The sequence below is a fragment of the Momordica charantia genome (genome assembly GCF_013281855.1).
Source record: "Momordica charantia cultivar OHB3-1 chromosome 9 unlocalized genomic scaffold, Mcharantia_2.0 BLBB01000009.1, whole genome shotgun sequence".
Taxonomy (NCBI): domain Eukaryota; kingdom Viridiplantae; phylum Streptophyta; class Magnoliopsida; order Cucurbitales; family Cucurbitaceae; genus Momordica; species Momordica charantia.
The window spans coordinates 26,751,324-26,763,711 of record NW_028275167.1 but is presented as its reverse complement, the minus strand read 5'-3'; the positions used below and the strand labels follow the sequence as shown (position 1 = coordinate 26,763,711).

General features: G+C 29.9%; 1 protein-coding gene across 1 annotated transcript; it reads right to left on the bottom strand.

Annotated features, from left to right (window-relative positions):
* Positions 1-3,134: 3,134 nt before the first annotated feature.
* Positions 3,135-5,611, bottom strand: LOC111010176 (protein ASPARTIC PROTEASE IN GUARD CELL 2). The gene is made up of 3 exons (XM_022283514.2): positions 5,127-5,611; positions 4,702-5,024; positions 3,135-4,055 (listed from the first exon to the last, which is right to left on the bottom strand). The coding sequence occupies exons 1-3, from the start codon at positions 5,512-5,514 to the stop codon at positions 3,330-3,332; spliced, it is 1,437 nt and encodes a 478-aa protein (XP_022139206.2). The 5' UTR covers positions 5,515-5,611; the 3' UTR covers positions 3,135-3,329.
* Between the last annotated feature and the right edge of the window lie 6,777 nt (positions 5,612-12,388).

Sequence of the window (12,388 nt, the reverse complement as noted above, 5' to 3'; positions counted from 1 at the left end):
ATATTTCAAATTACTTTTAAGAATTTGAATTCCCTTAAATAATTCAAAAGGAGAAGATATGATGTTACTATAGATTTTTCACTTTAAAGACTCCTAATCAAAGTACCCTATAAAACGTTGTTTTTTACAATGTACTAGATCGATATTAATATTTCTATTTTACAGATTTCATTGAACCTTTTTTTAAGTACAACATATGAGGGTGTGGATAGAACTCAGAACCTCTTGATATATGTCCATTACCATTGAACTAGACTCAATTTGATTTCGTTGAACTCCTTTTATTCTATAAGAGTCGTGTAAATTTGATTATTTTGATAAGTTAAAATTAGGCATAGCATATTAATAATATATATATATATATATATTTTTGTTTTAAATTTAGATTGTGTTTAACAGATTAATGAATTTTTAAAAATATATAATAGGTTCATTAATTTTCAAAATTGTATCTTAAAAAGAAAAGCGTATAATTGGGTTGACGAACCTTATAAACCATGGGCCACGGCCCAATGGGCTTATACGTTCCGCCATTATCCTTCCTGATACACGAGTGACGTGGTCGGAATAATTCCAAAAAAAAAAAATCTCGACTTTCTATTTTTTAATGGTAAATATTTATCATAGATTTATTGTAATTTAAAAAAAAATCAATCAATTTAGCCTCTTTTTATTTACATATTTATTTTAGTTAAAAACTTTCCTTCCCAATTTTGCTACCCAGCAAAATCTAGCTTTTTATTTAAAAGAAATTTGTTATTATTTTATTAAATTATATTTTTAACCTCCCTACTAATTTTGTCACCATATTTAAGAAAATTTCATTATGGGTTATGGCATAGCAAATTATGTCTCATGCTATTCTATTTTGTTTTGGTCATGCAGGAGTCTTCTAGAGGTACCATATGAACATAGATCGAGTTATAAATCATTAATGTAGTTTAAAGATACGAAGACTTTGGAGTATCATATCAAAATTAATTAAATTAGATAAAAAAAGCTTGCCCCACTTAATTTATTTTTAGTATTTTTGAAAAATGACAAAATAAAAAACGTATACTAAATGTCAGAAAATAAAAACAACAATAAAACTTCTGAAAGCATAAGAATGAAATAGTAAGAATTCATTTTTTGGATGTACTTTTCTCTATTTTCCAACGTCATCACCGACCTACTTATATTTCCAGGAGAATATCTTCATCCCATCTCCATTTTGGAAACTTTTTTTCTCCCCCCAAAAAAAAGTGAATTTCTTTTAAGAAATGAAAGTGCAAAAAGAGGACTTTGCCCCCACATGAACATAAGCATGAATATGAAAGTGAAAATTGTTCATTATTACTGTTGTTTCTTTCTTGGTGTAAGCTTTTATATGAGAAGAAATTAAAGATGAAAGTTGAAACATATAGAAGCACTTTTTTCTTTCTCTTCTTCCTTTCAATTCAGAGCACATCATTGGATAATTTGAATATACAGCTCAAAATGGAAGCTTTTAAAAAATCAACAATTCAAACAGAAAGTCCAAAAAAAAAAAAAAACCATAAAGTTGTTAAAAAAACACACAACATCCAAAACACCTCAGACATTATTGTCTGTCCCTTTGGACAATATATATATTTGTCAAACCACAAAACAAAATCCTTGTATGTTTCTCTCTCCCTCCCATTTTTTCTTCTCTTTTTCTTTGGTTCATAAGAAAAGAAAAGAAGAAAAAAAAAGGTGACGTAGATATCTTAATCTATAAGTGAAGACGTTTGATTCAAAAAAAGAGAGAATTGAGAGAGAATAATACCATGATTAGGATTTATTGAAGGGATTGATTTGACTTATAAATATAAGTAAGAGACTAAAATACCCTTAAAAGAAATGAGCTGCAAATCACGATAAATAAAATAAATACAAATTTATAAAGCTAATTAAAATAAATGTAGTCCAATAAGGTGTGAGATCGATATTGTTTTTTTTCCTTGTCAAGTCCAAAACCTAATTCATAAAGTTTCAAAATAGATAATATTAGTATTAAAAGACACTTGTTTTGCACGAAAAATACTCGTGTGACTGAATTTTTGTATCGATTAGGAGTAAAAGCAAAAACATAACATAAATAGCAATATCTATATTTGTATAATCTTAAATCGAAAGAATATTGTATTGAAAAAAATGAACTTCTTTTTTGTCATTATTAAGAATAACAAAACTTAAGTGTTTATCCAAGAGGATCTATCGATGGATCAACCATTACATTACATGTTTAATAGCTAAAAGAAAGAAATAAGAAGAAAAATAAAACAACTGTCAACTTTTCATCGAAAGTACATACTCCTATATTTTTCTGGTCAAGAGTGGCTTTTATAGAGCCACACATATGGTGTGGGTTTGTATGTTTCTTACCACCACACAGAAAATAGAAATATGACCCAATTTTGCCCTCGTGAGGCCTTCACATGTCCATCCCATAATTCATAATTGTGCCTCAATCTCATCATTCACACCACTGTACCTCTTGTGACACTACCAAACACGAGAGAGAGAGAGACATTATTTTACTCATTTTGTGTTTCTACTTTTACCCTTTTGGTTGAAAATTAAGATTTAACGTTTCATTTCAAAGAAAAAGGAAAAAAGAAATATGTAGGAGATGGTTCTTAAAAACATATAATGCATATGGTGTTTTGGTAATTTTGTCAAAAAAAAAAAAAAAAGCGTTCTATCCATGTTTAGTCCATTCAATTTCTGGTGGGAACAAGAAAAGTTTAAAAATAGAGAAGAAGACAAACATTGTTCATCCTTGATATTGTAATACCTTCTCTTCGTAACCAAAAGTAAGAGTTCTTTATACGTGTTTGGTAGCAATTTTTATTTTTTCTTTTTCATTTTTAAAAAATGTTTCTAGAATCGAAAACAACATAATCAAATTTATTGTTTTTATTTTCAACGTAAGTATTTTTTATCGATCATATTTTACTTATAAATTGCATAATAATTTTTTTTTGGAAGTAAATATACTATTCAATATTTTTCAAAAAAAATTGCATAATAAATTTTTTTGAAGTAAATATATCATAAAAGTATTTATTGTTTAATTCTAAAGACAAAATAATTTTTATGTAAGTATGAAATTAGAAAAGGAGACGAGAAACAGGAATATTATACTTTTCATTGCATTACAATAAGCAAAAATACAACATTATTCATAGATTGACAGGCACTATATATACTGATGTCTAGATAACATTATTTTATTTACATTTTTATTTATTTATTGGATTTGAAACAAAAATAATAATATGATTAAAAACTATATTCCAAAACTTAGGTTATATTTTTGCAATTTAGCAAACATTTGGGCCAAATCCCACAAATCCATTAGCCCCATCGAAGGAAATTTGAATTCCCTCCTGCTGGATGTTTCCGATTATGGAAAGCCCCGACGGCGACGGAGCAAACGCAAAGCAAAAAGTTCCGGCGCCGTTCACCGGAATCAGGAAGTTCTTCGCCGGAAGCGTCAGCACCGGCCCGTCCGAAAAGTAAAACGACACCGTTGGCACCCGTACGGACTCGAACCCGTTCAGATCGTAACACGTGTCGAAGATCGAAACCCCGCCCGCTCGTGGTAGGTTCGCGGTCTGCGCCGTGAAGGAGTCTCGGAGCGCCTCGTACGCCGCCGTCGGCAGCCGCGTCACGGCGGTGCCGGTGTCCATTACGACGCCGTTGCTGCCGTACTCGGTTAGCCGGTAAGTTTCTTCCGGCACCGGCACTCTGACGCCGCCGACGCCGACGCCGGCGAGTCCGATGTAGTAGAAGCTTGGGGCGCGTGGGTTTCGGATTAGGGAGATCCACGTGGCGCCGACCGGCAGTGCTCCCCGGCCGAATTCTAATGCTCCGGTCGAACCGGACCCTCTACTCACCAAACAGTAGCTGAATGCTCCGCCAGTCTGACCGCCGAGCTGGCCGACGAACGACATGGAGCCGCCGCCGAGACCAAGTAAACCGGCGGCTCCGATGAACATGCCCTGGTTCGTATGACCGCATCCGATCGCCACATCCCGAACCACGACCTTTTTAAAAATATATAAATAAATAAATGATTAAATAAATTTAGAATAATTGTAATCTCATTTTCTTCCAGTTTCACTGTTTAACAAAAGGTTTAAATTTATAAGTTTCGTCTTTGTATTTATTTTTAAAAAGTTTTGTAATAAATCTTAAATTTTCAAAACTAGGACTCATAATTTTTATAAAAAAAAAATTTAAACTTTAATTTGGAAAAAGAAAAAATCTTGAAATCTTTGTAACCTATATTCAATAACCTACTAATTATGAATTATGATAACATGAACATATCTCAATGATAGTTAGAATCTATTTATTCTCTCGACTTTGGAGATTCGATCTCCCATACTCACAATTTATTGTATTGAAAAAAAAATTATAAATTCTTATGTCAAGTAGGAGAGCTGCTTACCACTATTAAATATTTGTCAACTAATAAAAAGAACTGCAAACATAGATAATTTAAAGGAAAAAAATTAATTAACTGTCAATTTTTGAATGACAGTATCATTATTAGTTAATATTATTTAAAATATATATATGGACCCAATAATTTATACACAATCATAAAATTACATGCAAGTTAGCTTTAAGTAAATATATTTTCACCTATTTATTTAAACTTTTTAGTTAGGTAGGAATTCAACTCACCTCGCCGATGGTGAGAGTTTCGAGAGCGAGAGTACCCTTGGTGTAAGACCCATCGCCATACAACACCTCATATCGGCACCGTCCAGCGTGGCAGCCAGCGTCATTCTCAAGGCGGTCGCAAAGAGAGGAGCCACAGGAGACGCCGGTGAAAGAGGCGGAATCGGCCGGGTCGAAAACCGGGTCGGACTGTTGGTAGCATTGGCTACAAGGCTGACATTGGACCCACACAATATCACTACCGGAATCAATAACCATATACTGACTCCTCGGCGGGCTACCAACCCCGATCCGAACAAAATATTCTCCACTACCTTCTTCCATCCCTAATTCCAAATCACCAACGAAAACAAATAAATAAATAAATCCCAAAAGGGTATTAAAAAAATTTAAAAAGTTTTAATTTTTTTATTCATAATTTCCCTTGCCTGAAATGACATCCGTCGCGAAATTCGCCGCCTTGTAACTGCTGTCGGCGCCGCCGTGGGACAGGCGGCGGACGAGGGCGGCGACCCTTGAGGCGTCTCTTTTCATGCGCTCAACGAAGCCGTGGCGGCGGCCGTGGACGTGGGACGGCGGGAGCTTATCCCGGTGGACGAGCTTCAGCTTGAATTTAGTGCTACTGCTACTGTTGGATTTTTTACCGGTAACTTGCCGGTGGCCGTCGGAGAAGTTAAGGTTGTGGAGAATGCGATCGTCGTTGGAGTCGAATTTGGTTTCTTTGACGTTAAGAAATTGGAAGTCGGTGGCGGCGGCGGCGGAGAAGATGAGGAGATGGAGAAGGAAGAGGAGGGGGAAGGGTATTTTGGGAAGCATGATTTTTTGGCTGCGGAAAATGGGACCTTTGGAGTTGGGGTTTTGGTTTATTTGAGGGACAGGAGGAAGCAGGATCCAGGAATTTATTTGGTTTTGCATTTGGGGAGAAAAAATATATATTAAGAGAGGGGAAAAAAACAGATATATTTTTTTTTTATTTTTAAATTTTTTTTCTTTTGGAGTTATTGAGAATTTTGTGGGGGAGTTTTGTCGTGCTAGTACAATTATTTGTATGGTATTTCCTTTCAAATTCTGACATGGATCTAGATCGGTCATATGATCATGTCGGTCTATTGATATAGACTATGGTTCGTTTAATTCTAGTCTTGATTTTTAGTATCTAATATATTATATGGTATAGGTCACGGTTCGGATTAATTCAAGCCTTGATTTATGGTGGAGTTTTGGATTAATTATAATCTTGTTAAACTATGGTCTAACGTTGGGACGATTTAGGTTGAACGTCAAGAGTCTTAATTTGGGGACGATTTAGGTTGAACGTCAAGAGTCTTAATTTGGGGTCGATGGTTGGTTATTAGACAAAAGGTTTTATCATTTAATGATTTTGAGTGGGGACTATATAGATCATCACTGCATTTTTTTTTAAGTGATATTGGTTTCTAAAATTAGGTTTGGGATGTACTCAAATCTATATTGTGGCAATGGTGAAGTACATGGGTGAAATAGAGTAATTTCTTAATTTAGCATGTGTGCAAAATAGGGATTTTAAAATAATGGATGATTAAAATTTATGGTTATCAATTTTTTTATTAATAAACTCGTCTGCAAATTTTTTGTTTATGATTTTAATAATGGTAGGGATGGAGATCAATCCATCGATTTGGAGATGATAATAAATATATTATTCACTGAATATGTATACTTAGATTGGTTTGATAGTCTTTAATTAGAGGTGTACATGGATCAGTCAGGTCGATTTTCAAGTCCATACCGACACTGATCACGTCGAGACACGGTTGGTTTGAAAATAGACCAACCATTTTGTTGGTTTTCCACTGGTCGATGGAAAAGTCAGCTTGGTCCATCAGTTTTCGACAAACCAACTATTTTTCCTTTAGGGACAAGACAGATGGATAAGGCTGGATTGCGGTGGAAATGGACGGCTGATGCGAGTGGGGCTGATTTAGGGCAACGAATCGACAATGCAAAGAAAAGAAGGAGTGAGAGACAGAACGTCGGGTAGAGGTGTGAGAAAATGAAAATAAAAATGTCGGTGAGCCAATTATATTGGTTGGTCAATTTGAGAGTTTATTATCGTTTCAAACGCCAACTGTGATGAAATCGACCAACTGATATCGATTCGGTTGGTTTTGATATGCCGGATTAGTTTTTTGGACCTCCAATAATATACATCCCTGATCTTAATTACTTTTGGTGGGCATGCATAAAAGAATCACTATTAAATGAATAATCTAGAAGCTCCCAAATACCTTTTCCTTTTTTCCTAAATCTTTTCCTTTGTTGCCAACAACTCTTACAGAATGGAGAATCTAAATTGAATAATTATTATTGAAATTAATGGTTTGTGAGTATTGTTTGAAATTATTAAAATAAACATCAGATATAAATAATCATACCTCTGTGTAATTTTTAAGAGAGCGAAAAAAAAAAGAACAAAAAGCGATTGATATATTAAATAAAAAAGTATAAAAATACAAACCAATACCAATAAAATGAGTAGTTTTCTTTTAGTATTAAAATAATATTAAATTTTTTTTTTCAAAATTATAATTACAAAAAAACAACTATTCAAGTGTAACAAATTTAATTGTTTTCTTTTAACATCCGTGGATGTCCAATATAGTAATTTCTTAATCCAGCGTTGGTAGAAATAGAGTTTCTTAAATAATGGATAATTGAAATTTAAGGTTATTCATTTTTTTTCTTTTATTAACAGACTCACTTGCAATTTTTTAGTGAAAAGAATTTATAAGATGATAGGTAGGTGAGCCACCGTGGTTTGAACTCTCATTCATAGAATTTAGACTCCGTCGTTTGGACAACTAAACCCATAATTGTTAATAAATTTAAATTGTTTTAAAAAATAGATGATTGATGAAAATAAACTATAAAACAACAGTTTTTTTTTAATGTAGTTATTCAAATATTTTATCCCTAAATGTTTATACATATATTCAAACGTATAAAAATATTTAAAAACTTTTTTGTCGCACATAGAAATCTTAACTAGTTGAAATAGATAGATGAATTCTATATTTTTGTGCATGTTTTGTGTGAGCTGATATCGACACACATCATTCGAAATCTACCCTTATCTTATCTTATCTTGCTATTATTTTTTCTCAAATCTTGCTTTACTTTATTATAAATGCAATTAATACCTAATTTCATGATAGTTAATTAACAATATATATAAATTCACATACATCCTCTCTCTAAAATAATATTTATTACTTATTCTAAAAATAATGATAATAATAAATAAGATTATTTAAAAGGACAATAATATAATGAAATACTAAAATGCCTCTTGATTCCTTTCTAAAGGTGAGTCCACTCATGAAATTATCAATCGATATTATTAGTTAACAATTTTTTTTTTCAAAAAGTAAAATTATTTTATTAAATAATCTTACACTAAATAAATACATAAAATTAGTTTGATGAGTGTGTTTAGAAAATGAATAAGTTTTTTTTATAATAAATAAATTGCAAATCATATTTGAAAAAAAAAAGAGAAAGTTTATTTAGTTAATCTAGTGTTAACATTAATTAAATAATTAAATTAATGACATCTCAATCAAGTTTGAAAAGTGTGTTATTATTGCTTACTTTTTTTTCAAAGCATTGTAAACAAGACATGCTTGGACCTTGAAAAAAATAAGAAAGATATATGCTTGAACAATTAATTTAGTTTTAATTTAATTAACACAATATTAATAGTTTGTGTTAAAAATATATTTAAAGAATGAAATAATGAAATTAAAAGAAATCTATATTCTTTTTATAGGGAAATTAAAAGAAAATATTAAAGAGAGAGAGAGCAATTAAAAAGTGAATGGGGTTAGTTGAGATGATGTAGGCTTTTAGGAGAAGAGAATTTGAAATTAAATTAATGACCTTAGCATAGGGTAGGATAGGTTAGGTTAATCATCAAAAAAAAAAATCACCTTTCATAAAATTATTTAAAAAAAAGAATGATCTTTCACTGATTAAGTAGAAACATTATGTTAATGTGTACAAATTCATTCAACAATCAATATACTTTTACCTAAATATAAGTCAATTAGTTTCGATAAATTAGTTAAACCATGCAAATTAACGAGATATCGTATTTTATTCACTGAAAAGAACTATCACCTTCCTTTAATTTTTTTCCCTATAGTTAAAAGAGTTAGTCAAATAGAAAATATTTACTCCATTTTCATGTAAATACAAAATGTGTCATATATTGAATAGAGAAAGAACACGTGGATGTTACGTTAAAAAAAAAAAATTTGTAGACATGGAGACAATTTGTGAAAGTTTTTCTAAATTTATATAAAATCAAATTGAAAATTTCGAAATTATATAAATATTAAATTATAATAAAATAGAGAACAAATTGATAATTTAACCTAAACTATGAATTGAAATTTCTCTCGGTACTTTATAATATAATATTTGAACAATCATGTTATAATAGTTAAAAGATATTATTATCGCTCATGTATTTTGAACTTTTATTTAGTTTGGTTTTTGTACTTTCAAAATATTCTTTTTTTATCATTGTACTTTTAAAATGTTCGATCTCGTCCTTATACTTTTAAAAAGTCATTATTGTAGTTTATATTTTGCAAAATGTTAACACAAATTCCACACCTAATGAAAATCCTTTAATATAAAATCATAGTTATATTTTAAAAGAATATATTGATTATAATACCATGTTGAAATTGCGATATAAAAAACGACATTAAAAATAAGATTAAGGGACAAAGATAGTCACTTTAAAAAATAAAGAATCTAAAATGAACATTTTAAAAGCATACAAGTTAAAAGGAATCGGAGTTAGAGTTAGAAGTACTAGAATTAACCAAAATTAAAATATATTAACAAATAGTATTTTAACTAATTATAATATATAGTGAATAAATTATATGTATGTAAAAAGTTGTCACGCGTGATGTGAAGGCAGAGAGAAGAGTGCATATCCAGTTCATTTATAGTTTGCCAAAAAGTTAGGGGCAGTTTTTTAATCATTACAATGCAACACGCCATTCTTTCTCTCAAAATTCATTTTATTTTTTACTTGAAAAAAATATGAAAGTGCTTTTTTGCTTTAAAAAAAATTACCTTTTCGATTTTGTTTATTCAAATGAGTTCCACAGCCCTTGTTACCGGTGCTAATTTGATCATGGTTAAGACACTTATTTCTGAATTTAAATCTTTATTCCTACATGTTGTACTAAAAAAACTATTATGTTATGGATAAAATCGTCCTTTGATATATGAAGTAGAGCACGCTCGAATTACGCTCCTCAATAAAAAGAGGAGCCAAAACTTTTATTAAGGCATATAATTTCTTGTACCAACCGTTAGGCTCTTCTAGTGTCTCATCCGAACAAACATTGACTTAAGTTTCGGGGTGCATTAGAGGGAGTACAACCCCAGTGTTGAGTTCAATATATATTTTGTAGGTTACGTACAATCGAGAGTGCCCCACACGTCACTTTTCGACGGACACGTAAGCAGACTAGATATCAGTATCAACACATCATTTTTTTTAATAAATGAGGCGCTCAACGAGCCTTTTGAACGTTATAAAACTTTTTTCATGAAGTTGGATAAGTACCACTGTTGAATTAAACAACTTAAATTGATGAGTTACACCTAAATTTAGTCATTTATAAATTCAAATATTTCCTTCCACTTATGGGCTGAGGAATTGCACATATGAAGATTCATCAAACACCATGCTAAATCATCATTTAACACAAAAGTTTAATTAAGTTTATGAATTACGGTAAATTAATCATTTATCAAATACTTTGAAAATAAGTAATAATAGTTAAAAGAGAAATATTATTTTTAGTAAGGTTTTAGAATATTGTTTTTATTAGAAGTTAAAAAAAGGAAGAACAAATTCCTATTCTGAAGTAACCAACAATATACCATATCCAATGCCTCGCTCAATCTACATTTCTGTTAGTTCTCACTCATGAGTAGAGAGTTTGTTAAATTCAAATGAAAAATAAAGACAATAATAATATATATATATTTTTTTTATCTAAAGGGATTAAAAATTCAATTTAACCTTTGAAATAAGAGAAAAATAACATGCAAAATTTTAGTAGGAGAAAGATAACGTTTGATGACATTTGACAAAAAAAAGAAAGACTAAAGATTAAAAAATAAATAAATTAAATTAAAGCACTTTTAACTAACACCACCTTTTACATTAAATTGAGTGCATGCATGTTTTTTATATTACTTTTTTCTAAATGCAAAAAAGTTTAATGATTCCACCTAATTAATAAGATATTAATTCCCAACACTGGAATTTTTAACTATATGTTTTGATGGCAGCTGAGTTTATCAATTGAAAAGAAACATATATAGTTTATTTAAAAAAAAAAAAATTATTTGTGGTATGCCCACTAATCAAATATGCCATTGAATGGGATGGATTATGCAGATTATAATATAAGATATGGGCAGAGCACAATTAATACATTAATTAAATACGACAAGACCAAAAAATTTTGGTCGGATTATAAATATATATTTAAATAATAAGCTAAGTGGAACATTGGAAATATCACAAACTCATGCACGAGTGGGTACTAATTAATTAATTATCAATAATTGGACTATTAATACCACTAAAAGCTTCACTTTTTATTGATAATTAAACCTAATTTATCTCGCTCCTGATTGGATTAAAAAAATATAATTGTTCATAATTGTTACATATTTTGTTAGAGAATTATTTTTCTTTCGTTGTAAAATATATAGTAGCGGGATTGTTAATCTTGTTGATTAAAATTTTCAATTTAATAATTTAAAACGTACAATAATTTCCTATTTAACTTTTTGGGAAGGTAAAACTTTTCCATATTAATTTTTTAAGAAACGTTTATTGCTTGAAATTTATATTTCTTTTTCTAAAAAAAAAAAAAAAATAATCTGACAATAGTTTATGTTACAAAACTGGTGGAATTTCGATTTTGAATTCTGTGTTTATAAATGGAAATTTTCTCGAAATTTGATTCTCTAAGTTTTAGCACTCATAAAGTTTTTGACTTGGTATAAATTACTATGCATGGGAGATTATTTCTTAGTCCCATCTTTTTTTTTTCTTTTTTTAACGTTAAAGGGAGCTTATTAATTTTATTTAGAGAATAATGAAATATAATAAAAATGTGATGAAACATAGATTTATTATAGTTTCCAAATTTGATAAATTGTGTTGAATTTCAAATTAAAAATAGTAATTGAGAAGCTTTATAAAATTATTATATTCAATATATAAGTCACTCAAATTATGAAATTTATCTCTCTATATAATCTTATTTTGCCTAAAATAAAGTTATATATCTTAATTGTGTTTTAATGTATTGTTTTATTTCAAAAAAAATATTAAGAAATATTCTCTTAACCGTCCAAAAGAGATGACTCATAGGGTTGCATGGTAATGATGGTGGGTTTCTGTTGTTTTATATATATCAATATGGTGGTTTGCATAATGGAAAAATTAATGCATACTTTTTATATATATATATATATTTAAACAATCCAGAATCACTTTTGGCAAATTTTGTTTTTCAAAACTATTTTTTGAATTATATGATCTGAATAATAGAAATTCTAAAAACAACATTTTCATGTTTTTAGGATTTTCAGATATTAA

Excerpts from the sequence above, each read along its gene's own strand:
- LOC111010176 (XM_022283514.2), bottom strand. The coding sequence starts at position 5,514 with ATGCTTCCCAAAATACCCTTCCCCCTCCTCTTCCTTCTCCATCTCCTC. Across the intron at positions 5,025-5,126 it reads CGCGACGGATGTCATTTCAG|GGATGGAAGAAGGTAGTGGA; the intron begins GCAAGGGAAATT and ends ATTTGGAATTAG. Across the intron at positions 4,056-4,701 it reads AAACTCTCACCATCGGCGAG|GTCGTGGTTCGGGATGTGGC; the intron begins GTGAGTTGAATT and ends ATTTTTAAAAAG.